The sequence below is a fragment of the Dasypus novemcinctus genome, chromosome 7, assembly GCF_030445035.2.
Source record: "Dasypus novemcinctus isolate mDasNov1 chromosome 7, mDasNov1.1.hap2, whole genome shotgun sequence".
In the NCBI taxonomy this organism is placed as follows: Eukaryota; Metazoa; Chordata; class Mammalia; order Cingulata; family Dasypodidae; genus Dasypus; species Dasypus novemcinctus.
The window spans coordinates 118377881-118405379 of NC_080679.1; the positions used below are offsets into that span (position 1 = coordinate 118377881).

At 42.0% G+C, this 27499-nt stretch overlaps 1 protein-coding gene, 1 long non-coding RNA gene and 1 pseudogene across 2 annotated transcripts in view; 2 read left to right on the top strand and 1 right to left on the bottom strand.

Annotated features, from left to right (window-relative positions):
* Positions 1–1414: 1414 nt before the first annotated feature.
* LOC139439327 (uncharacterized) lies at positions 1415–27441 on the bottom strand. Its single transcript, XR_011649289.1, has 3 exons — positions 27346–27441; positions 15338–15406; positions 1415–1518 (listed from the first exon to the last, which is right to left on the bottom strand). It is a non-coding gene; the product is annotated as an uncharacterized lncRNA (long non-coding RNA).
* LOC101423072 (kanadaptin-like) lies at positions 15981–17132 on the top strand (annotated as a pseudogene).
* The window catches only part of ACTR3 (actin related protein 3), a 70689-nt gene continuing 69481 nt past the window's right edge, over positions 26292–27499 (top strand). Inside the window, exon 1 of the mRNA XM_004482903.4 lies at positions 26292–26759. Coding sequence (XP_004482960.1) covers positions 26716–26759 — 44 coding nt within the window. The 5' untranslated portion in view covers positions 26292–26715. The remainder of the gene's footprint in view (positions 26760–27499) is intronic.

A 27499-nucleotide genomic window follows, 5' to 3' on the forward strand; every position in this document is an offset into this window, starting at 1 on the left:
AAGGTGTTGCTTAGCAAGTTTTTCCTCATAACACCAAATTTTGCTACTAACTGTGTTATAATGAGGAATGAGTGTAATTCCCCTGTGATCTGTTAAAATGTAGATTTTTCAGTAGGGATTACATATTTAGCTTTATTGTTTCCTTATTGTTGCATTCTACCCTTTTTGGACCATTGTACTTTATAAATAGACAAAGACGACTTGGGCCACTTATACCTCAGTGTGAATGAGTTGACAGATCTTTTTCTGAGTCCAGGTTCTGCCTGAAGGCAGTGGTGGAGAGAAATGTGTAGGTATCAGTGGAGTGGCGAGGAGTTCAGAAAGAGATAGTGGAAGGTGAACTAACCTGTGTCAATGACCCATCTCTGGTCAAAGAATAAAACTAGCCCCACTTGTGGCCTCTAAATTCTGTTCCGTTTCAAAAACTAGAAAAGAATTTTTGCTTAGAAGCTAGACATGTTGAACGAAATCCTTTCAAAGGTCATGAAACCACAGCCTCAACCTTCCATGGACACAAAAGTCTGATTTTGGATAACTGTGTCAAAAGTTGGGTCACTCCTAGGCCAATGAGGCCACTGGCAACTATTCTGGATTCTTCCACATTAAGCTTGAGTGCTTCTGTGTCATGGGAAGGTCAGATGAATGCAGGAAGGGAGACATTTTGGGGGGGGGGGAGAATAGTGGGGGTCTTCAGAAGAACAGCAGGGCTAACTGCATTTGGTTACCTATTCTGGGTGCTGATTACATCTTTCTTACTTTTATGCAGGCAAATCTACTATTTTGAACTATTTTGGGTTCAGTGTGGGCATGATTCTTTGTTCACTCTTCCCCATTCCCCATGGTTTCAGTATTGGTGGGAGATTGCTAAAGAATGAAGCTAGGAACTAAAGGAAAGTGGCTTTTGTAAATTAAATGGCTCTTTGTGTTTCCATTGTTTTATATATTTTCAATAAAATATTCACAAGTTATGGTATATCTCCGTTGGACATTTTGGAAGATGAGCCTTGCAATATCTATACTATTTCTTCTGGGACTGTGACAATTGCCTTACTCTTTGACTAACAATTTGCCAGGTATACACCTCAGGTTGTCTGATGGGGTCTAGTCAGAAACCAGAGCCCAAGTCAGGTAGTTTAGTCAGGGAGTATAATATCGGGAGCCAGTTAAAAATGTGTTGAAAGGGTGGGAAACTGGACTATGGAAGGAGAGGCACCCCAAAAAGCGGCGAAAGTAGGAAGACTTGACCATCCATTTCTAAGGCTGGAGAGACCAACAGGGGAACTGGGTGAACAGAGCTCTGGACCATTGTCCCTGTCTGGATCTAGAATGAAAATGGTAGAGGACAAGCAGCCACTGATGGAAAAATCTTTCCAAATCAGAGAGATGGGGAGAAATACCTTGGCCTCTCCTCTTCTTCTGCCAGTGTTCCAACTTTTCATCTTTCATCTTTCACTGTCCTATTTCCTCTTGGGCATGGGCGAGTAAGCCTGGGAAATGTAGTTGGCAGGAATCTTCTTTCTGTGATGTGGACAGAATAAGAGAAAGGCAAGGAATGGATCTGAGAGGAAACAGGCAAATGATCAGCACATTAAAGTTAGTGTAGTATGTTATATTCGGTTCTGAGTAGCAAAAGGTCAAAACAGGTCCAAGAAGGCAAAACCAGGGGTTGGGCGGGGCCAGGGAGCTGTAGTGGGTATTGCATGCAATAGCTATAAACAGGTCATAAGTAGGAGTTGAGTCAATATAGAGGAGTAGCAGAAACACACCATAAATTTTAAGTAGAGAGGCATAAAATGGACTCCTGGAAATAAACAAAGAAAACAACAATTAAAATAAAATTAGAAAATGGACTCTTGGAGATCAGGGGAAACAGGGAGTTATAGATTTTCAGGATAATTAGGCCATCTCAACTAACATCAACACACACAGGGAAGTATAAAAGGGTCAAATAGACTCAGAGAGGTACAATTCCCAATTCCCTAACCAAATACATGAATTTATTCCAAATGAATGGAATGTAGACATTAAAATCTAAAACATGGGAAACGGACTTTGGCCCAGTGGTTAGGGCGTCCGTCTACCACATGGGAGGTCCGCGGTTCAAGCCCCGGGCCTCCTTGACCCGTGTGGAGCTGGCCCATGCGCAGTGCTGATGTGCGCAAGGAGTGCCGTGCTACACAGGGGTGTCCCCCGTGTAGGGGAGCCCCACGCGCAAGGAGTGCACCCATAAGGAGAGCCGCCCAGCGCGAAGGAGGGAGCAGCCTGCCGAGGAATGGTGCCGCCCACACTTCCCGTGCCGCTGGCGACAACAGAAGCGGACAAAGAAACAAGACGCAGCAAAAAGACACAGAAAACAGACAACCGGGGGAGGGGAGGGGAATTAAATAAATAAAAATAAATCTTAAAAAAAAAAAATCTAAAACAAACAAACAAAAACCCAAAACAAAACAGGATATTCCCTAATTTTTGCCAATATCTTTATCATTTTACATTTTTTGGTTATCTGAGGTTACCTGCCACATCTGCTTTGAAATTGGATTTCGAAGTCATCAATGATAGCTTGTTTACTTCTTATTGCTCTCTAACTTATGAGAGTAAATTACAAAGAAAAGCTGTACCTATTTGAGTTTTCTGATGACTTGAAATATCTATAAATAGGAAGTTCTTGTTCGTACTCAGAGGGCAGACGGCAAAGGTAGTGGAGAATAAACAAAAAAAGAATGATCCAATAAATGAACACATGAAAGACTGAGGTAACTGATAAGTTAGTCTTATATTTTCTGTGCTTATATTATTTTTTTTATCTTTCAAGGTAGTGATTCCTTTGGGGCTTGGGTAAAGTATGTCTAATTTATTCTAGGTAGCACATTCTGAGAAAAAGATAATAGGTACTTTAGATAAGGAGATACTTAAGAAGTGATCATAACGCTCTAAAAATAATTGTTCTAGCTCCCTCCATGCCAGTCTTGACAACTGATGAAAATAATTCTTTGTCTTTAATTAACTAGAATGAAAGTTTTTAGAATAATTTTTTTTACTCAAGTGCTTTTTGGTGGAATCTAAAATAATATGGAGATTCCTACTTTACTAATTACACAGACATCTTACAATACTTAATGTTTGGAAGAAAGTAATGCATTTTCCTTACTCTTAACTCATCATAAAAATGAGCATTTTGGAGAGTGATAATGGAGGCATGTAGAATTACAGAAATACAAATTTATATAATTAACACCAAAAAATGAGGCCAAAAGACTATGCAAATATGAGGCTGTCATAGCTATAATTACCTAGATAATTAGTAAAATTCATTCACCTAAAAATGTTTAGTGAACTTCAAATATGTGAAGACCCTAGGGTAAGTTCTGAGAACATCTAGACAAACCATTGTTCCTGGCTTCAGGGAGTTAACAAAAAAGAGAGAATGCCCAAGAGGTTACTATAGGCATGGGCTAAATGACAGGCAGGGACCTACAGATGGGACAAAGAAGGGAGGTGTTCTCAGGTGAGGGGCGGTCAGCAAGTCTTCAACCTCAGGGTTCCCAGATCTGTGCCTCCGGATCTTGGACAGCCCAGCCTCAAGCCTTGGACTCCTGTCCATAGCAAGCCCAGCCTGATCTCTCACTTTGAGCTAACCTCACACTGTTGTTCACACAGCCATGCCTCCTGCTTATCTCTCACTCTCAGTTCTCAAGGGCACCCTTTACAAACTCCAGCCCACACCACTTCATATCCCACATCAAACAGATCATCTAGTCCTATGGACTATGTTTCTCTTAATGTGTCTGAACATGTGCCTCCTCTCCACCCTCACTCGTTGCCTCTGTTCTGGTGCAGGTGCTCGCCATTTCTTATTTGTTCTATCATTACTGTCTCCTAGCACACCTCTCTACCTCCTATTTTGACTTCCTCTAATGCCACTTTTCCTTGCAGAAAGAGTTACCTTTCCAAAACATGTTCTTCTCTTTCCTAATACCCCTGGTGGATCCCCATTGTCTACTTACAGTAGTTCTCAAACTTGGATGAGCATAGTGCATCTTTTTTGTTTTTTACTTGCTAGTCAGTGATTTCTCTAGTGAATTTTTTATTTGCTTTTACAGTCTCTTCCTTAGTGATGATGTTTTGGTTTTTGCTTTATAAATGAAAATGGCATAAACCCCCAACCACGAAGCAATAAATTAGTGATTAGTTATGTTAGGTTATAACACAATATAAATGTAAATGGCATTTTTAAGAGATTTCTTTTGTTTTTGCTGGCCTCACATTCATTACTCCCTTCTCTGAGTAATAAACACTTATTTCTTTTTCCTTTCTGACCACCCCTCCTCCACTTTTTGTCTGTGTGGTACTTTCTGGTGGGGACGGTTGGAGAGGGCCAGAGGATGTGACCCAGGCTTGGCCAACTGGAGTCACAGTGTTGGGTTCAGAAATATCTGGTCCAAGCTAGCTAAAGAGAGTTCATACCAGAATCTTCACTGGGACCACAGAGAAAGAGGTGAATTCTTTGCACTGAAGTTGATAAACTCTTAGAACAGAAGCCATCATTGCCATGAGAGTAAGGCTGCCTGAGAATGAAGTCAGCATGTTGACAGGTAAAGCCAAGAGAGAAAGAGAGACAGATTCCAGTGATATTTCTGAGACTTTGCATCCAGCCATGCCTGCATGTAACTAACTCCTTGGAATTTATTCTTATCTGTTCACTCTAAAAGCTATAATTCTCAAGCTGATTTGAGACTGGTTTTTCTCATTTACTACCAAAGTATCCTGACCGCTAGGACATTATGCCAAAGTATATCAGCATCATTGAATTTGTTATTTTTTTGTGAGAACTATATAGATTTTCAAAGTAGTTTTTACCTTTTATGAATCTCTAGAGATATACTTAAGTCATTTTTTTTTTTTAAAGATTTATTTATTTATTTAATTTCCCCCCCCCTCCCCTGGTTGTCTGTTCTTGGTGTCTGTTTGCTGCGTCTTGTTTCTTTGTCCGCTTCTGTTGTCATCAGCGGCTCGGGAAGTGTGGGCGGCGCCATTCCTGGGCAGGCTGCTCTTTCTTTTCACGCTGGGCGGCTTTCCTCACGGGCGCACTCCTTGTGCGTGGGGCTCCCCCACGCGGGGGACACCCTTGCGTGGCACGGCACTCCTTGCGCGCATCAGCACTGCGCATGGCCAGCTCCACACGGGTCAAGGAGGTCCAGGGTTTGAACCGCGGACCTCCCATATGGTAGACGGGCGCCCTAACCACTGGGCCAAAGTCCGTTTCCCCCTTAAGTCATTTTTAAGAGCTCCACTAGTTTGTTCTAGATTAAATAAGTCACTAAACTTCTCTATATCCTAGTTCCCTCATTTGCAAAACTCAGGGACTATTATACTAAGCCCCTGTTCTCTGTGAAAAAGCACTGATATGCCATTAGAGAAAATGACTGCTATTTAAGGCTCATAATTCCCTAGGCCTAAATGCTAAACAGCATAGGGTGTGTGAGCAGAAGGGACCAGGGGGTAGAGTAATGGAAAGAAGTTTGATAAACTTTGTTTTAAATAAACCCTAGTCAAATAATTCATTATTTATTATATTATCATTATTAGCTTCTTTGGTAATTGGGAGACTTGTTTCAGAAATGCATGAACTGTCACAGGTTGTCAAATTTACAAAGGGATGAAAATAGATGATGTGTCAGAAAAAATATATTCACAATCCAGTTTCTTCTCATCAAATTGGAACCAACTGTGCAGTATTAGATTGAAATGAGAACCTAGCACATTTTTCAAATAAGCATTTGGAGGAAAATGGCAATGCCTGCCTGAGACAGAAGTAGATTAAAAAAAATGAATATTTAAAAATCTGAGCTGCTTTAAAACTAGAACCAATTTTAATAAGAACATGATGTGCTAAACTAAAGGCGATATGTATACTGGGCCACACTGTAGAGAACTAAGAATGTACTTCCTTCTATCTTTTATTTAAAAAACAATCAATGTCCTATTGCCTGGGACATTCTTTTCTCTCTAAACTGGCAAGTGCACATGTTTATATATAACTTCTAGTTTAGCTACAACTAACAAAAGTCACTGTAATGTACAATTTACTTGTGTTTTCCCTCTCAAATCTGTATATTCTAGTTTTAGGTATTAATGCTAAATTAATGATTGACAGATTGAACTTGCGCTGACTGAATTATCCTAAAAGTTTTCTCTGCTTGATCTTGGATCAACCCATTTGACTGGATTTCCAGTCTCAGTAAGTTCTCAGCAAATTTCCCCCTACCTCATTGGTTTTTAAAATCTCATTATAACAAGAAAGACAATGCAGAGTTGTAATGAAATAGTTAATGTTCTCCCCTTCCAATCTTATCCTTTTCAGATTTCCATTGTTTGGTATGCAGTCTTCCATATCTTCTCTGTTTATATCACATATAAGTGTATACACTTATAGGACCCATCCGTCCTTCCTCTGCCCCCCATCACCCCCCCAACCCCCCGCCACCAAATGTTAGATCACACTACAAATCAAAGGCCACTAACTGGCCTGGAGTCTAGATATAGCCTGAAATGTTTTGTTTCCAAAACATTCAGAAAATTTAACATGAAAAACTGGACGTTCTGAGTCTATTTGCTGAATTGGTAATGATCTTATTTATGCTGCCCGGATTTTCCAGTTTAACATGGTCTTTTCTATTCCTTTTTATTTATACCTAATTTGGCCTGATGTCACATATAAGCATTTAAGTTTATGTCTTTCTGATATTACTTAATGACTTGCTTTTTGCATTCAACATTATGTTATGGTATTATCAGTTAGAATTAGTTTCAGCTGAATGTAACTGAAAACCCTAAATTACAGTGGCATAAGAACTAAATGTTTATTTTTCTCTCAGGTAACATATGGGTGGACATGGATGGTCCAGGGCTGATATGGCAACTCTTCCCATTAATAATTTCTGAGGTTTTTTGTTTCACTTTGAAAGTACCCCTCACCTAAAGATTATACAAATACTTTCCTAATTTTTTTTAACAAATCAATTTTATTGATACATATTAATAAAGCATATGATTCATCCAAAGGGTACAATTAAGGGTATATGGTATAATCACATAGTTGTGCATTCATCACTTCAATCATTATTAGAGCATTTTCATTATTTCAATAATAATAATAATAAACAAAAAAATAGACAAACAAGAAAATTCTTTACCCCTCAATCTCTCTGTTTCCCCTGCTGTACCTAGCTGCTATTTCTGGCTATTCTTGCACAACAAGAATTTATTTATTTATTAAGCAGTTTTACTGAGATATATTCATATACCATATGATCTATCTAAAGTGTATAAACAATGGCTTTCAGGATAATCACAATGTTGTGCATTCATCATAACAAAAAAATTTAGAACTATTTCATTACTCCAAAAAGAAAAACTACACACCCCTTAGCATGCCTTCCCTAGTCCTACACAACAATGAATCAAATTTCATCTTTATAAATTGATTTATATTTACATTTTATATAAGTGTAATCATACAATATGTTACACAATATACTAGTTCAAAGTAACACATTAAGCAGTATTTGTCCTTTTGTGTCTGTCTTGCTTCACTCAATATAATGTCCTCCAGGTTCATCCATGTTGTCATATGCCTTACGACTTCATTTCTTCTTACAGCTGTAAAAAATTCCATTGTTTGTATACACCACAGTTTGTTTACCCATTCATTGGTTGATGGCCACCTGGGTAGTTTCCAATTTTTAGAAATCATGAATAATGCTGCTATGAACATAGGTGTGCAGATGTCTGTTCGTGACACTGCTCTCAGTTCTTCTGGGTATATACACCCAGTAATGGAATTGCAGGGTCACGTGGCAAATCTATATTCAGCTTCTTTAGGAACTGCCTAAAGTGGCTGTACCATTCTGCATTCCCACCAACAGTGAATAAGTGTTCCTATCTCTCCACATCCTTTCCAACACTTGTAGTTCTGTCTTTTTAACAGTGGCCATTCTGGTAGTTATGAAATAATATCTCATTGTAGTTATAATTTGCATTTCCCTAGTCATCAGTGATGTTGAACATTTTTTCATGTTTTTTTTTTGCAATTTATATTTCTTCTTTGGACAAATGTCTATTCAAGTATTTTACCCATTTTTTAAATTGGGTCATTTGTCTTTCTATTGTTGAGTTGTAACATCTCTTTATATCATGGATATTAAACCTTTATTGGACATGTGGTTTCCAAATATTTTCTCTCATTGAGCTGGCTGCCTTTCACACTTTTGACAAAGTCCTGGGAGGTGCAAAAGTGTTTAATTTTGAGGAGGTCCCATTTATCTATTTTTCCTTGTGTTGTACATGCTTTAGGTGTAAGGTCCTAGAAACCACCACCTACCACAAGGTCTTGAAGATTTTCCCTATATTTCCTTCTAGTAATTTTATGGTCCTAGCTTTTTAATTTAGGCCTCTGATCCATTTTGAGTTGATTCTTGTATAGGGAGTGAGATAGGGGTCCTCTTTCATTCTTTTTTGTTATAGATATCCAGTTCTCCCAGCATCTTTAGTTGAAGAGACAGTTTTATCCTGTAAACATGGACTTGATAGGTTTGTCAAAAACCAGTTGACTGTAAAGATGAGGATTTAAATTTTCTTTTAATATGTTATAGTTTTGATTTTTGTTATTTGACACATTCATTCATTCATTGAACAAGTATTTACTGAGCATTTTTTATATGGCAGACCCCTTCAAATTCTGGAGGGGGATGTTTTCTAGTTAGGAGAGATAAACAATTTCAATGAATGAATAAATAAACAAGACATTTCTTTAGAGAATTAAAACAAAGTGAGATGGTTGAGAGTGATGGGGGAGGCAGGCTATCTCAGATTGGGTAGTCAGAAAAGGCTTCTCTGATGAGGCGAGGTTTAGACTGATTCCGAAGTAACTAATGATTGCGGTGGGGGAGAGAATGCAGGTGGGAAGGGCCTTGGTGTATAAAGAACATCAAGGAGGCTGATGAGGCTATTGCCTTGCGAGAAAAGAGGAGAGAAGATGGGGGAGACAGGCACCAGAACACAGAGAACTTCATTGGCCACAACAAAGTGTATGGATCTTGTGGTACTTTGGGGATTTGTAGCCCATCTGGAATCTGTTTTTATCAATGTGGTATGTGTGTGGGGGTGGGGTGGGATGGGGGTGGGAATGTTTTAGTTTGCCAAAGGGCTGCCAATACAAAGTACCAGAAACCTGTTGGCTTTTATAATAGGGATTTATTTGGAATAAAAGCATACTATTCTGAGGCCATGAAAAGTCCAAACTGAGGCACCATCAGAAATGCTTTCTCACCAAGGTTAGCTACTATTGACCCTTACGTTGTTATCACATGGTGAAACAAGATGGCTGTCCATCTCTGCAGAGGTCTCTGCTTTCGCCTCCAGAATCTAATATCTCTTGGAGCTAAGTTGTGAGCAACAAGGCATCGGGCTTGTCCCTTTGTTCTCCCTTAGCTCTCTGAGCCTCTCCGGGGCTTCTTTTCCTGCAGTCCTAGCTCTCACATTGCAAAATCAAACGTGCCAGCTTTCTTTCACTATGTCTGCCTGAGTGAGTATCTCTGTGTTTCCATTTACATCAACCCAGCAAGAGGGCAGAGACTCAACATAAATCATGCCTCACTAACATAATCCAGGCAAATGAGTCCCATATCCACAGAATGGATTAGTTTAAAACATAATATTTCTCCTTTTGGGAATCATAAAATAATTTCAAACTGCCAAAGGGGGGTTATTCTTTTATTTTCTTTCAAATTGGTAGTCATATTGCGAATAAACTATGCATTGTTTGCAGGTGGTGGGAGACTAGGGTAATATCCACAGAATCCCACCTCATTTCCAACACTTATATAGTAAGAAATATATTTTCAATGGAAATTATTCATATAATATGTATAATATTTTTATCCCAGGGAGAGGATCACTGAGTAAACTTTTCCTAGCACTCTTTTTTAGAACCATAATCAGAAGCAGTTTATAAGTCACATAGAAAAACCAGTTTGATTATGTTATAGTCACACAGAACTTTTTTTTTAAAGATTTATTTTTATTTATTTCTCTCCCTATTCCCCCTGCCCCCCCCACATTGTCTGCTCTCTGTGCCCATTCGCTGTGTGTTCTTCTGTGTCCACTCGTATTATCAGGTAGCACTGGGAGACTGTGTCTCTTTTTTGTTGCATCATCTTGCTGCATCAGCTCTCTGTGTGTGCAGCGCCAGTCCTGGGCGGGCTGCACTTTTTTCACTCAGGGCAGTTCTTCTTGTGGGGCTCACTCCTTGCATGTCGGGCTCCCCTACACTGGGGCGCCCCTGCATGGCACAGGATTCATTGCACGTGGCAGCACTGCATGTGGGCCAACTCACCACACGGGTCAGGAGGCCCTGGGTATAGAACCCTGGACCCTCCATATGGTAGGTGGATGTTCTATCAGTTGAGCCACATCCGCTTCCCTCACACAGAGCTTTTCATCACAACCTGTAGCCCTGACTGATCAGCCCTTATATTCACTGGACTTGGTTCTGAAGAAATGACTTTTGCCAATTCCAAAAATCAAATCTACCTTTAGAAGGCCAAGATTTGCCACCAAAGAAGATATTTAAAGAATGTGCCATAGACTCCAAAGGCAAGTCTAAAGGAGATCTTCTCAAAATATTTTGAGCAACGGTAGCATTACAAGAGTAAGCACACAGTTCCCAAGATAACCTCTGTGAAGAGGGGGACGAGTTTTCAGATGTTTAAGTCTATATGTTCAAGTAATGAGTAAAAAGTCATTACTTTTAATTGAATCATATGCCTCCTGATTTGTCCATAATAAGATCATTCTATAGCATTCTATAGTTTAGTATATGCTTTTTTAAAAAAATTCAAGCTTTATCAAGCTCTGCCAATTATATAGATGAAGAAACAGATGCAGTGGACGAGTTCATACTCAACTCAAGGCTCCTGATTTCTAGTCAGTGCTCCCTGTTTACACTATGTTTATTGTCTAAGGTCACACCCCTTGTAAGGGGAGGAGCCAGGATTCACAGCCAGCTGTTCTGAGCCTGGCACCAGGATCACCAGGCTACATGGAGATCGTGACCATATATCTATCTTCCCTTATCCAGTGCTCTCTGTGGATTCCATCAGTCTACCAATTTGCAAATAGTCATCCCAGCAGCAAGAACCTAAATGTTATAATTTCTCATTTTAAGATAATGGAGATAGAGTGATATGAACTTCTTGGATGCTTTTTAAAATCCAGAGATTTTCACTAAATTGCCTTAAAGCAGCATATCCTGGGAAATCTCATGGTAACCATTATATCTGTTAAATGAAGCAGTCTTTGTGATGTTACAACTAAAGAGCCCTAAAAAGGGATTAAAACTGGGTTTCAGTCTGCAGTCAGTTTCTTAGTTTCTCTAAGATTTTAGGAAAGTCACTCCAAATTTCTAGGCTTCTGTATCACTTAAGGTTTTTAAATTTCAAGCAAATAATGGAAACTAACTGCTACTAATTAAGCAAAGTGGGATTTATTGGAAGGATATTGTAAGACTCACAGATGTTTGAGAAATTGGAGGATTGGGTTTGGAAACTGATAAGAATCAAGCACCTGGTTGACCTGACCTAAAAAGAAATTGGGTTGCTACTAGGGAGAAATGAATGTTGGGCAGGTAAACACCCCTCCCCCCTCCACTTCCCATCTATTATTTCTTTTATTTTCATATGTAACAAGATAATCTTTAAGAGGCTATTTTAGTTAGCTAAAGGCTGCCAAGGCAATATATCAGAATGGGGTTGACTTTTACAATGGGAATTTATTAACTTATAAGCTTACAGTTCTGAGGTCAGGAAAATGTTCAAATCAATGCTCAGATGATACTGTAGACCTCTGTGTCACATGGCAAGGCACAATGGCAAAATCTGCTGTTACTCCCTTCTCTTTCAGGTCTTGTTGCTTTCAGCATCTGGCTGCTGCTTCTGTGGCCTTCTCTCTCCCAGGTTCTGTTGATTTCAGCTTCTGACTACTGAGATATTCTCTCTTAGCTTCTCTGGATTCCTCTCTGAGTTCCTAGGTATTTCTCTGTCTCTGTGGCTTCCTCTCCCCATGTTTATCCCATTTATGAAGGACTCCAGTAAGGGGATTAGGACCCACCCTGGGTCATGGCCTACTGAAGTGATCTAATCAAAGATCCCTAACTGCAGTGATATAATCAAAAGGTCCCACCTACAATAGGTTCACACCCACAGGAATGGACTAGTTTCAAGAACATGATTTTCTGGGGTACATACAGTTTGAAATTGCCACACAGGCCTTCCAGCTTTGACATCCTCTGCTTCTTTGTGTTTAGAGAAGGGTGATCAGGTGGGGTGCATATGCAAAAGGGTGGTCAGAAATGCTCCTGCCAGATGGGTACCTGAAGGCTCAGCACAGCTGAGGAAGACTCAACCACTGAAGTAGCACAGAGGCTGACCAGTTTGGCAAGCAGCAAGTAGGAAGTAGAAGGGGTCTTAGGCAAGCCAAGTGTTTGGGTCAACAGATTATGAGGAACAAGCACAAATGACTTTTTCAACAAGCACTGAAACTTCCAAATGCTTCTAATAGTCACTGCCTTTACAAACAAAGGGCAGCCTTGACTGAAAAAAAATAAAGCTGTGATAGAAAGTGTCTAGGTAATGAGATACATTAATGAGATATAGAACCTAATAGTCACATGAGTTTCATATTTGAATGCAACATGCAACTAAAATAGCCTTTCAAATCAGAGGTTTCAAATTGGCAGCCCACAGGTCAGATACAGCCTGCAATGAAATAGTTATGAACAGAAACAAATAGAGATTTCAGAATTCTCTTGAAAAGGGGGAGGTTCTGACAACAAGAGGCCTGAATTCCTGTACAGCAATGGTTGTCCACTGCCTTCTGGTAGGGTGTGGGCTCTTCACTTTGCTTTGCCCTCTTCCTGGCCCCACTCACTTCTAACATTACCTGCCTGGTCCCTGGAAGCATTAGAATTTTTGACCCTGGCCTAACCACTGCCAGGACAACCAGCCCAAGGCAGAGCGTGGTCAGCTATCTTGATGGCCTAGAAGTCTGGACTGCCCTGAGTGACCTGTTTAAACTCTGCCTGTCCTGGGGAGCCCTCTGGTATGATCCCTTCACTCCTGATTTTACCACCTATAACTGCTGGAAATAATTATTTGTTCTCCTTTACCAAGCCTCATTCCTCTCTTTCGTCAGAGTCAATCTTCAGGCATATGCTCCCTCAAATGACTTTAATTACCTGATACTGGAGATGGAGCAAAGAATCCCCATCCGGTACCTTCTAAAATGAAGGAAAGTTAAAAACAAAAGCAGGAGCAGATGTGGCTCAAGTGGTTGAGTGGCCACCTCCCACATGGGAGGTCCTGGGTTTGGTTCCCAGTGCCTAATGAAAAAACAAAAAAATCAGACAACAAGCAAAACAAATGAAAAAGCAACTCAGGGAAGCCCATGTGGCTCAGTGGTTGAGTGCTGGCTTCCCACATACTAGGTCCCAGGTTTAATCCCTGAACCCTGGTACCTCAAGGAAAAAAAAAAAGGAAAGGAAAAACTATGCACCTAAAAGAACAACCACTTCTGCTTGCCTTCTGGAAAGACAATCTCTGAGAAAAGCCTCTCTTCCCCCATGCGGATTCATCCTTTATTTTGTGGTGAGTAGCAACAGATGTGATGATGATGATGATGCCTCCATGTGACTCTCCTCTGCGCATACCTGATCCCACCTGGATGCTGTCCATCACATACCCCTATCCCCGAACTCCACTGTGTACAAGACCATCCACTTCAGTCTTGATCCTGACGGATCCATTCTCTACAAAGTAGCCACATTTCCTTGCTAAACTCCCTTTGATGACTCTAAGTGGCTTTTTGGATGAACTTTAAACTCTTAGAGCAGTCTCTGAGGCCTGGCATTATTTGGCTCTTTCTTATCTCTTTGCTTCACTTTCCATTGCATTTCCCTTGGATCACTTCATGTTGTCTTCTTGCAATTTGTGGAACAAGTCAATCTCTTTCTCATCTCAGGTCCTTGACACTTGCTATTCTCTCTTCCTGGAGGGCTCTCCTTCCTCCTCTTTCCCCTAACTTCTACTTATCCTCAGGTCTCATTTAGTTTTGTGTTTTTTTAAATTATATTATTATGGGAAAATGTCATTTATTATTTCTTTTTTGGTTTAATGGCATATGAATAACTGGCGGGGTGGTGGAGGAAGAAAGGGTGGAAGCAAAAGTGTTTGTAGGTTCTAGTTTTGTTATGGGAGAGACTACAGATACTGATTAAATGCAGACATTAATACGGAAGATAACATTAAATATGTGTTAAACCCTTACAGATATCCACTAGAAGAATAGTGGTTTAATTATTAAACCACTTATTTAAAAAAAAAACAAAACAAGATAAGAAAAAAAATAAACAAGTTAATGTGGTAACGGAAAACTCAAAGAAAATGTTCAAAATTTGAATAGAATAATTCCAAACTATAATCATAATAAATATGATAGATTAAATGCTACTAGAATACTGTGGTTTTCAAGGTAAAAATGAAACAAAACAGAAAATCTCGTTCAATGCAAATAAAAATGAATTATCTAAAAGAAAATTACACAGGAGTTGAAAATAAAGGTGTAAAAGATAAACCAAAATACACCAAACTGTAAGAGAGTTGCAAAAATAATGATAGATAACTTTCAAGGTAAAAAGCAATAATCGGGACAAAACGAATTTTTCTACATGTAAAAGAATTGACGAACATAATATGTTATGGACTTTCAGGCACTTAACATAAAAGCATCAAAATGCGTATGTTGGCTGATGTCCCCTCTCTGTCAGGGACGCCGGCTTTGCAAGAACTCAGACTTCCAGAAGCCAGCCCTGCCCAGCCCCAGCGGGCATGGTAAGACCCCGGCCACCGGTCCCTCAAACCCCAGGGAGGTGAAGAAGGAAAGGCCCCCGGCCCTGTGGGACCCTGGTTCCAGGGAGCCCCATGTTCCCCTGGTCCCACCGGACAGTGGGGGAACTTGGGGCCCTAAGAGGAGCAGCCACGTCCCCTACAGCAGCTTCTTCCTGCCATGGCCCGGCCCCTCAGAGCCTAGAGGCCCTGAAGGGCGGTGCCATCCTGAGCACTCATAGTGCGAAGGCTGCATCTAGCTGTGACGTGTGCCTGGAGCACCCCCTGGGTGTCAGGGCCTGAACGAGAATGTGATAGTCATGGTCTGGCTTTTACCTCAGGATCTGGGAAGCACTCGTGGCACTTTTCTCAACAAAATCTACATCCCATCCTGCACTTACTGTCAGGTCCACATTTGACATGCTCTGGGTTTTGGAGGCAGCATCTGGCATCTGGCAGTCTGCAGGGACCTAAGGAAGATGGAGAGGCAAAATCCAAGTTAACAGTAAAGTGGTTGAAAGAATTGCATAAGCAACAACCAATGCTGTTGGAGAAGATGTTGGATGAAGATTCAGATGAAGAAGAGGAAATGGATACCACTGAAAAGAAGAGAAATACTAGTAGTCAAGATGATGAAATGGGCTGCGGTTGAAAGAATTGCATAAGCAGCAACCAATACTGTTGGAAAAGATGTTGGATGAAGATTCAGATGAAGAAGAGGAAATGGATACCACTGAAAAGAAGAGAAATACTAGTAGTCAAGATGATGAGATGGACAGCTCCAGGAATGGGAGAAGCTGCTGCAGAGGATGAGGCGGAAGAGAACCTCACTGTCTAAGAGTTTCAGCAGGAAAGGGAGGCCTTTAATACAAATGATCTAAAAAAGACTCTCCAAGGTTTTTTTTGATGGAGATGGAAAAGAAGTAGAATATGAATTTGAAAATTCAAAGCACTTGGCTTTGCAGGGTGAGATTGCCTATGGATGAGTCAACTGGAAAACAACTGGTGGCTGAGGCCATTCACTCTGGAAAGCAAAAGGAAGCAATGATCCATTGTTCTTTGGAAGCTTGTTGGATCCTGGATACTTTGGGATTGCTGGGTCAAGAGGCAATATCTCCGAAAAGGAAAGCCAAGACCTGGGAAGATGAAGACTTTTATGATAGGATGATGACACATTCCTTGATCAGACTGACCTGGTTGAGAAGAAGCCAAATGAAGAAGGTTGGGAAGACTGATGAGAAGCCAGAGACCTGTGAATTGGTTGCAAAATTAAAGAGTGCTGAAAGGGAGCTGTGAAGCTTGTGAGAGGCTGAAAGCCTCAAGCAAAGCTGTGTCGGAATCACCATCTCAGGATTCTTTAGATGCATTCATGTCAGAAATGAAATTGGGGAGTGCGTTAGATGGTGTGTCCCAGAAGAAATTTACTTGAGAACCTCTGAACTAAGGAACAAACAAGAGAGACTTAAAGGATTGATACTAATTGTAAAGCCAGCAGAGATTCCAGAACTAAAAAAGACTGAAAACTGGAGTAGAGATACAGAAAACAAAGCTAAAAAGCTTACTTATGCCTCTCTTTGGTGCCGTGAAGGGAGGAAGCAAATTCAAACAAAAAACTGGAACAGTAGGGAAGTTGCCCCCCAAGCATCCATTACTCCCTCCAACTCTAATGATAATGAAGGATGAGCCTGAAGTAGAAGAGGAAGAAGAGGAGAAGGAAGAAGAGGGAGAAAAGGAGGAGCATGAGAAGGGGAAAATGGAGGATGGAAGCCACAGGCTATATACAGCAGGAGACAGAGCAAGAAGAAGCAGGGCTGGGAAGGGGCCCCACAGATCTCACATGTTCTAAAGCAACAAAAAATTATGAAAACTTGTCTCAACTCAGGTGGAACAGAATTAAGATTATCAAGAGATTAGCAAAACAGCTGCTTCACTCAAGGAATCCTCAATATCAAAGAATGAATATGAAAAAAGCAGAGATGAATGGTAGAAAAGAAAGCTCCCACTCCAAGCAAACTTCCACCAACACTTTCTTCCACATATCCAGAAGATGACCCAGATTATTGTGTGTGGGTCCCACTTGAAGGCCAAAGTGGTGATGGCAGAACCCATCTTAATGGCAAGTATGGCTATTGATTGCTACAGAATCCCAAAGGAAGACCTCGTAGGCTGTGTGACAGGGATGTCTGAGAAAGCATATCAACCTGAATGGCCAGAGTAATTCCGATGTTCATTCGTAAAATCTGATGACTTGTCTTTTCTTTCTCAAATTATCTTACAAATTCATTGCAGCCTCAATCAGAATCTTAATAGGGTAGTTTTAGGTTTTTCTTTTAATTCTTACATGTTGTTTGGGTCTTTCAAAATTAGAAAATGTATTTACTGAGTAGTGGATAATGGCCTAACTTTGGTGACTGACTACCTGGGTTCAGGCTCAGCTCTAGCACTTTCTACTTTTGTGGCTTTGCTTAATCTCTCAGCTGCAGTTTCAGAGACAATAATGGTGCTTACTTCATATGGTTTTTTTGTTTTTTGTTTTTACTTAGGAAGAATTCTTTTTTTATTATTCAAAACTTCATAATTTAAGATTAATTTTTAATAGAATTTTTAGCAATTGAGAGAAGGAAGTAAGGTTGAAGTGAAATCACCAAAGTGTTGAGAGCTACTCAACCCTGGATTACTAATTACAAAACATCAGCTCACCAAAAAGGTTCAATAGGTGTAGCAGTTTGATATAATTATGAATTCCAAAAATATATATTGGATTATGTTTGTAATCTGGTCTATTACTGGGCATGATTGAGTTATGATTAGGGGTTTGATTGGGCCACATCATTAGGGCATTGCAAAGAATAGAGTCGAGGGTTCTTAATGTTGGAGTTTTGACATTGGAGTTTGATGCTGAAGTCTTAAACTATAGCCCCAGGAAGTAAGCTTGCAGAGGAAAGAGAAGCAAGCCCCAGGAAAGTAGGAGCCCGGGAAGCCTGAAGCCTCACAGATGTTGGCAGCCATCTTGCTCCAAACAGACTGGTGAGGGAAGTAACTTATGCCTTATGGCCTGGTATTTGTAAACTCCTATCTCAAATAAATACCCTTTATAATGCCCAACAGATTTCTGGCATTTTGTATCAGCACCCCTTTGGCTGACTAATAAAATAGGAGAAAAGTGACTTTTCAGAAAAGTGACATAGCACTCACCCCTTTCATACCAAAAATGGCACAATTTTTATGTCTTCTAAAATGCATTCACAAAAAACACCTGTGGAAAGGCAAATGGTTATTTTAACAACTTATCCACATGTTAATAGTGAAAAAAAATTACCATTTTGGCTAGAGAAAAATCATGGACTCAGATAAACCATTTATATATATATACTTTCCCTTATTAACTACATACAAAATCTGACTTATACTAAAGCCTACGTGTAAATTCAAGAAGCTGTCAGGCCTAACTTTTAAAAAAATTTTTTATTAAAGTTAATAGATCACATAGAATATTACATTAAAAAAAACATAAGAGGTTCCCATATAACCCCCCCAAACCCCCACCTCCATCATTTTTATAAATTGTATTTTTTTGAAGATACATACATCACAAAAAAGGTTACATTATAAAAAAAACAAGAAGTTCCCTATACCCCATCCCCTCACCCCACTCCTCCCACACTAACAACCTCCCCCATCATTGTAGGCCTAACTTTCATGTATGAAATTATGTGTTAAAACCTCAATACTGCAAATTCAAGATGGCGATTTGTACACTAGATATAAGATCCAGATTTTCACGTAATTGTCAAATGATACATCCACTGAGGAGCTTTATAAATCTAATTCATTTATTCATTCAGTTCAAATCTACCACATTTTTCTGTAACAGTGTTTCTCAACCAGGGGTGATTTTGCTCCCTAGAGGCCATCTGGCAATGTCTAGAGACATCTGTGGTTTTCACAACCAGGGAGCCGAAAAGAGATGCTACTTGCATCTAGTGAGTCTTGGAGGGTGGCTGCTAAACGTCCTACAATGCACAGGACAGCCGCTCACAAAAGAATTAACTGATTGAAAATGTCAATACAACTGAGACAGAGGAACCCTAATCCATAGAAAAGTTTTTAAAACACCAATATGTCTTAAAAAATAAATACAAGTGGTGGTGAGGGGTTCTCGCTTCACCCTTGTTTCCTACATTATTTGCTATTCCTTGGCAAGGAACTTATCCTATTCCCAACCATTCCATCAACTTCTAATGTCCAGGTCTGCCAACGGAATCACCATCAAGCCAGATTCAAAACTTTGGATTCATCTTTGACTCACTCCTATTTCCAATAATAATAATAATAGCAATAATTATAATCATGGCAGAAGGTAATGTATATATGTAGTTCTTACTATGGGCCAGGAACTATTCTAAGGCTTTGTATAGAAGTGCTCAAAAAAAAAAAAAACAAAAAAAAAAAAACCCACTTTTGTATACTGAATGAATGAAATCTCCTTAAAACTTGTCCCTCCTATTTCCAGTTTTTCCTTAACCTTGCCCCAAACGATTCCATTTTCTTCCCATTGCTTCTTAATTAGAATCATAAAATCTCAGAGCCAGAAGATATTTTAGAGGTCATCCAGTCCAACTTCTGATTTTACAGGTAAAGAAACGTAAAGGTGGTGGTGACTTACCCACTCAAGTGGTGTAAAATTTTGATTTTTACACTATTTGCTCTGGGAATTCCACCCCCCCCCCCCCCCCAAATCCACAACACCGCTTCTTCACTCCTGACAGATGTCTCCTCACTGTCCCTCAACAAATCATGTTTATTCCCATCACTCCTGCTCAAGGTCTTTCTCCTGCCTAGACCACCCTATTTTTCCTGCTCCACAGATCCAAATCTACCACCCTCCAAACCTCTATCCCATTCTTCATGACATCCCCGTTCTCTAAAAAATCTTATTTCCTGAACAAGACAATAGAGGAAGATGATTACCATTGCCCACTGAACGATATTGAATTCCCAGACACATTTCCCACAAGGCAAAGCTACTTTGATCACTTCTTCCCCAAAAATTATTCATTCATTCTTTCCTTTTGTGTTTTAGGAAGTGATTTCAATAAAAAGTAACGCATACAGCATCTTCACAATGTGCTCATTTATATTTAAGAGAAGCTCACACACATCTTTCTTTCTTTCTTCTTTCTTTCTCTTTCTTTCTTTCTTTCTTTCTTTCTTTCTTTCTTTCTTTCTTTCTTTCTTTCTTTCTTTCTTTCTTTCTAATTTCAATAAAAAGTAACTCATATAGCATCTTCACAAAATGCTCATTTATGTTTAAGAGAAGCTCACATCCTTCCTTCCTTCCTCCCTCCCTCTCCCCCCTCCCCCCGCCTTGTGGCTTGCTTGCTTTCTGCTCTCTGTGTTCACTCGCTGTACATTCTTCTGTGTCTACTTGTCTCCCTTTGTTGCTTCATCTGGCTGCCCCAGCTCTCTACGGGCAAGGGCCATCAGCTCTCTGCAGGCCCAGGCCAGCTTTCCTTCACAAGGAGGCCCTGGGACATAAATCCTGGGCCTCCTATATGGTAAATGGGAGCCCGATCGATTGAGCCACAGCCGCTTCCCCTCACACAAATCTTTAATAGCAGACAGGTAAAGTTTGAATGGCATTGCCTAAAAATCACCTATATTTCCTATATTAGACACAACTCAAAAAAGCCCCAAACCCATAATTCTCTGACACAACTTATGTAGTAGATGAGATCCTTGGGTTCTTTTTTTTTTGCATGCTACCATCTCATTACTTCCTCAAAAAATCCATTTCTAATGAATAGTTCATGCTTCTTTTTCTTTCTTGCCTTTCCTAAACTGTGTAGTATAAGACACTATGCCTTATTTATCCTTTACAGTCATCTATATACCTCTTCAGTGAAAGTCCAGTTTGCTACTGATATTAGCCAAATGGATGCTGATGCAAAGTACCAGAAATCTGTTGGCTTTTATAAAGGGTATTTATTGGGTGTAAAAGCTTATAGTTACAAGGCCCTACAGAGTCTTACTCAAGGCTCCTTTCTCAACAAAATCTGTTGCCACATGTTGAAGCAAGATGATAGATGATCTCTGCCTGGTTTCTCCTTCCTTCTTCATCTTAAGGCTCGATGGGCCCAGCTTCTTCTAATCTCAGCTGCAGGCTGGCATAGGGCTAATCTCTCTTCCCGAGGCTTTAGCTGTTTGAGACTTCTCCTTTCTGTCACATGGCAGAACTGAAATGACCAAGTTCTCTCCTCTTCCATGTCCATGGAATGCTCTCTCTGTGTCTTCTTCTGTGCATCCTCTTGAGTGAGTGTCCATTTATATCAGCCCACCAAGGGGGCAGGGATTCAACCCTGAGTCATGGTCTACTGATGTGGTTGAATCAAAGCCCTAGTCTTTTATCAAGAAAACTTAAAAAACCTTTGAATTTAATACAACCAATAGGTATCACACCCAGAGGAACAGACTAATTTAAAAACATAGAACATATTTTTTCTCTCTTTTGGGGGATTCATAAATAATATCAAATTATTACACTACCTCTCATCCAAACTCATCTATCCAGCCCTTTCTTTGTAAGTCATACATGTCTCTTCAGTCCCTCTCAGGTCTTAGGATATCGCAACCCCATGAAGGTCAACTTTGTTTTTTCCCCTCTCCTCTCTTCTATCCTCTAGAACGGTGGTCTCAAAAGTGGCATGGGTACATCTGAAAGGATGTGCAAAAGGATCCACTGGGCTCCCTTGATGAAGATACTGAAGCTGGCCTCCACAGTGCACCCTACTGCTTCCCGCGTGAGGCCAAAGGGTCTGACTGCATGGCTGCCCCAGATCCCACAGAGCTGTGACTGCTGGAGCCCATGAGCCTCCCTGATGGGGCCCACCTGCTGCCCCCTCCCCATGCTCATGTACCCCATGCCCTTGTGGACCCCTGGTCTTGATGCTGATTCGTTATCTCCACCCCTGTCTAGGCTTGGCCTGGCGAGGCCAGGCTGCTGGCAGCTGTGCAGGTGGACTCCTCATAGCAGCTACTGTGCTGCCTCTTGGTGACTCGCTGATTCTCCTTTTCCCTCCCTCTCCTGTGGCTCCATGTAGCCCTTCATAGAACTTTTGTAAGGCATTACTGAATTACTATAGGAAAAATGTTCAGCTAGTGTCTGGTTGTAAATGTTAGCTATTACAGTCTTCCAACAAAAAAGCAATATAAATAATAAATCAAACAAAATAACTTACCTCACTTCCAAAGTAAAATACCAAACTGAATCTAATGGATTCTGCCAACAAGGAATGCTTATTTATCCTAAATGCTCACAAAATATGCTTCAGTAACTGGCTGTTTCCATTGGCATTTCTCTTAGGTAAGATGAGAGAATGATTTTTCAGTAACTTGATTTTTTATGATCAGGTCTAAGTGACTTTGGAACCAATGACATAGGAGAATGGTAGTTGGGATGTATCTTTATCCACAAGGCATACACTTTTCTGTAGTCATATCTTCAGTAGAATGCAGTGGTTACAGATGGTAACCTCAGAGATTCTCTGGAGCTTTGGTATTCAAGTTGGTGAACATATAGCCTTTGCTGGAAGTCTTTATTTCTTTCTGCTGCTTTGTTTTTTATTTATTTTTTAAAAGATATTATTTATTTATTTGTCTCACCTATCCCCCTGTCCATTCACTGTGTATTCTTCTGTGTCAGCTTGCGTCTGCTTGTATGGCACTGGGAAACTGCATCTCTTTTTTGTTGCGTCATCTTGCTGTGTCAGCTTTCCTTGTGTGTGGTACCACTCCATGCCGGGCTGTGCTTCTTTCACGTAGGGCGGCTCTCCTTGTGGGGCACACTCCTTGCGCATGGGGCTCCTGTATGCAGGGTGCCCCTGCATGGCATGGCAGCACTGTTCATGGGCCAACTTACCACACAGGCCAGGAAGCCCTGGGTGTAGAACCCTGGACTCTCCATATGGTAGGCGGACATTCTATCAGTTAAGCGACGTCTGCTTCCCTCTTTAGGCTGCTTTAATTTACTGTCTAGTGTCATTCACTTTCAGTCTGAAGTGCTCCTTTTAGCATTGCTTGTAGGGCAGCTCTAGTGGTGATTTTTTTTTTATTTATCTTGGGAATGTATTGGGACTCCTTTGTACATAACATGTTGCTTTTATCTTGCAGATTTCAGAACTCTCTCCTTGTGATGGGGTGAGTTCTCCTTCAAGTTTATCCTGTTTGGTGTTCTTGGGCTCCCTGGATGTGTGTATTCATCTCTCTTTGCTAAGTTTGGGAAGTTTCTGACATTTTTTGGGTTATCCTTCCTGACTCTTTCTCTCTTTCTTCTCCTTCTGGGACTCCCATGTTATTTTGATTTGTCTGATGACGTCCCAGAGATCTCTTAGACTATTTTCACTTTTTATAATTCCTTTTTCCTATCCCTCCTCAGCCTGTCTTATTTCAACTATCTTGTCTTCAAGTTCACTGATTCTTTCTTCTGCCAGTTCTAATCTGCTGTTGAAATCATACTGGGTATTTTTCATTTCAGTTATTGTGGTCTTCAACTCCAGTAGTTCTGTTTGTTCTTTCTTAAAATTTCTATCTCTTTATTGAGGTTCTCATATTGTTCACTCATTATTCTCCTGATATCCTTTAGTTCATTTCCTTGAATATACTAAAGATCATTTTTAAAAAAGTCTTTCTCTAGTATGTCCACAGTGTGGTCATCTTCACTGGTATTTTCTGGATTTTTATCCTATCCCTTTGAATGTGTCATCATATTCTGTTTTTTGTTTGTCTTGTAATCTTTTGTCACACACTGTACATTTTAACATTTTAAAATGTGAACTTTCAGATTTGTTCCCTGAGTTGTCTGGTTTTTTTTTGAGTTTGTTACCAGTTGGTGATATGACAGAGATCTTTTAGAGTGTCAACCTTCCTATTAGGAAGTTTCACTTATGATGTTAATTTCATGCATCAACTTGGCCAGTTTATGGTGCCCAGTTGTTTGGTCAAGCAAGGACTGGCGTGATTGTTACTGTGAGGACATTTCATGGATTTAAATAATGCATCTATGGCTGATTACATCTACAGTCAAGTGAGGTGACTGCCTTCAAGAATGAGAGAAGTCTTGTCCAAGGAGAACTGATGATTTCAGCAATCAGAAGAGAATTTCCATCTCTACTTCAGCCAGCCAGCTTCTCCTGGGGAATTCATTAGAAACCTTCATTGGCGTTCTCAGCTTGTAACCTGTCCTATGGAATCTGGACTTGTGCATACCCACAGTTGCCTGAGACAATGTTTATAAAAATCTCATATTTACAGATAAACCTATCGGTTCTGTTTCTTTAGAGAACCCTGACTGATATACTGCCCAAGGTGAACGTGAAGTGCAGGGTCTTCCCTGTATTTTCTGAGCCTGTGTCTGGTCCTGGGCTTGTGCTTGCTAGTGGCTTGGTGCTTCCCCTGTTTACAGGAATTTGAATGTCCCTTCTACTTCCCAAGAAAACAGATCTTCCCCCTTTCCCAGAGCAAATTCTGCTCTGGCAACTTTCCCAAGTAAGCCTTTCCCCTTTCCCAGAGCAAATTCTGCTCTGGCAACTTTCCCAAGTAAGCCTTTCTTGGGTTGAACAAGGCCAGGGACCCACAAAGGGAGCACCAGCCTGCTTCAAACTGCCCTGGAGAAGGGATGAGGAGAAGCCAGGAAGGATGTCAGGAGCTTCTTCCATGGCTCCCCAAAGTTGTGCATTCTTGACCTGCCCGGCAAATGCAGCCCTAGGAAAGCATCCTGTCCTTAGGTCTCCCCCACAGCCTTTGTCTGGGGTGGGTTGGGATAATGGCTGCCCTCAGAGCCAGACCCCCAGCAATCCAAAGTTGGTAATCAAAAGCAGTGATGGGTGATCAGACTATGACCACCTGGGGTCTTGGGGAAGTGAATTTTTATGTTTCTTTCTGGCACCAGTAAGTCATTTCAGGGGTCCAATTCACTCCTGCATGTTGCAAGAGATGGGGATGGGTGCCCCAAATGGCTGAGCAGAGGGCAATTTACCGGGTTTTTACTGTAATTCATCAGCCTCTTCCTCCTGCTCTTCCCTAGATGCTATACAGTATTCTATAGTTGATTCACAGTTCCTGTCTGTTTAACAGTTGTTCTGGTGGGGGGACTGATTCCTGGAGCTTTCTACTTTGCTATCTTCCTACAGTCTAATTCTAACTTAGCTTTTAAATGCCATTTTCTCAGAGATGTCCCTATTTTTGACCCTCCCCCAATCGCTCACCCTTCACCTCCATCTCTCATAGTCTCCTGTTTTGTTCTTTCTTAACACATTTTTTTTCCTCCATTAACCGTAAAGTATATTAGAACAGAGACTATATCTATATATCTATTTTTCTCATTGAATATCCAGGATCAGCACATCTCCCAACAATTACCCATGAAGTGAATGAATGAAAAGCCCACATTCTATCACCCAGGTCAGCCTAACACCAGACTGTGTGATCTTCTGGTGAATAACACATCCTTTCCTAGGAAAAACATTTCTTATTTCAGCCTCATATAAGCAAATACAGAATAAACTTGGTGCGGAGGAAAGTTACTATTAACCTTCTAGGTTTCCAAAGCTGACGGCCAGACCTGGGAACTTGACAGAACTGAAAATTCTCAAGCCGTATTCCAGACTAACTACTCAGAAAACTCTGGGTGCAGGTCAGCAATCTGTGTTTTTAAGAAGCACTCCAGGTGATTCTGATGCACAGTTTGAGAACAGCTAGTCTAAGCTTTGCAGTTTCTTATCTTTAAAAAAATTGTTTTTCTTGGTCCTTAATCCCTGATAAGCAGTTATTTTTCATCATCCTTTCATAAAGGTCTGTTTGTGTAGAATGTATAACAAAGTATATATTCCTAGGAGGGTTGCCTTCTTGCAGGCACAGTCCTGCCCTCTGGGGGAGCTACAATCTAAAGTCCTCTATCAACCTACAAGTATAAATGAATACAACCTGGGAACAATGGCATAATTAGAGCCACGGGGCAAGCCTTTGTTCATCAGTTTCCTGATGGCACTTCCTCTCTCTGGTATCACTCCTCACATAGAAATGCAGCCACTTAAGTTATAAGAATAGTTTTGTGCCGCTGACATTTTCAATGAGACGATTTTCCCTGGGGCACGGGCGAAGATATTCAGGAGTACGGGATGCACCTCCACCTCTTCCTCAACCTAGCAAAGAGGTAACAAACTAAACCCGAAGGGTGGAACCGAAAAGCCCTTTCCAGGTTAAGAAGACTGGAGGCTCGGGCGGACTTCCTGTATTCTCTCGGAAAACCCGAAGTGGAGTCAGCTAACGTCGGGACTGGAGCCCTGGCCGGCCGCCGGCGCCACATCGCGCATGCTCCCTCACCCCGCCCGCTCCTAGCAGGAAGGGGGGCGCGCGCGGCCTGGTCCTGGCCTGGCCGGGGCGTCGGCGCTGGCGGCCATCTTGGCTTCCCGGGGAAGGGCGGTGTGAGGGGTAGAAGTTGTAGGGTGGGGGCAGGAGTGAGGGGGAGGGAAGAGAGAAGGGGAGGAGGCCGCGGCGGGACAGGGCGGGGACTGCTTGCCTGGGTTGCGGAAGTGGTAGCCGCTGACCGAGCCTGCTGCCTCTCGCTTCTGTTTCGGCTTCCCGGTTCCCCCCCCCCCGACCCAGGACAGAGAGAGCGGCCCGGCTGTGGATGGTCAGATAGCCCCCAGCTCCCGCCGCCAACCCCCGGCCTCAACCAGCACGGAGCAGACGCCGGCAGTGGCAGCAGCAGGAGAGGAGGAAGATGGCGGGACGGCTGCCGGCCTGTGTGGTGGACTGTGGCACAGGGTAAGGGGCTGAGCGGGGGTAGGCGACGAAGGGGCTTGACGAGCGGGGGTGGGGGAAACTGAGGCGGAGGAAGGAAAAATGGCGGGGGCGGGAGGAGGCCGGAGGCCGGGAGATGAATGGTGCGGGGACGTGCCCCTGCCGGCTGTCTCGGTCCCGGCCCGGCTGCGAGGCGAGGGGTGGGGCCCGGAGCCGGGGGCCTCCCTCGCCCGGGCGCTTCACCCTCCTGGCATCGCTGCGGGGGCGCGGGCCGGCCCCGTACCCCGCGAGCGTCCCCCTCCGCGCGACCCCCTCTGGGCCTGTGCCCCCGGCGCCCGAGCTGCCCGCGTGCCGGGGCGGGGGTGGTCTCCGGGCCCGGCCCACCCGGCGCTCCTCTGCCTCGGCGCCCCGCCCTGCCGGTGGGCGCGGGGACGGAGGGGACCGGGCGTGGGGACCGGCTCGGCGGAGGAGGGAGAAAAGAGGAGCGCCCCTCGAGGTTTTGCAAGATCGCGGAGACTCCCCAGCCCAGGGTGTGGGTGAGGCCAGTGGAGGATCCGCTCCTGAAATAGGAACCCAGAGCTGCGCTTTTCATTTGACCACCTCCCCCTACCTTTTCTGCTCCCGGTCATTGCCATTTCCCACTGCGTTTTTCCCGGTGAACCCAGTCACATTTTTAATTTGAGAAGAGAACGATGTCATGTGTTCCTTCTCTTGCCTCAAAAAAGTCCCTCAGTGAGCAAGCGCGCTGCAACTTCCTTAGTTTT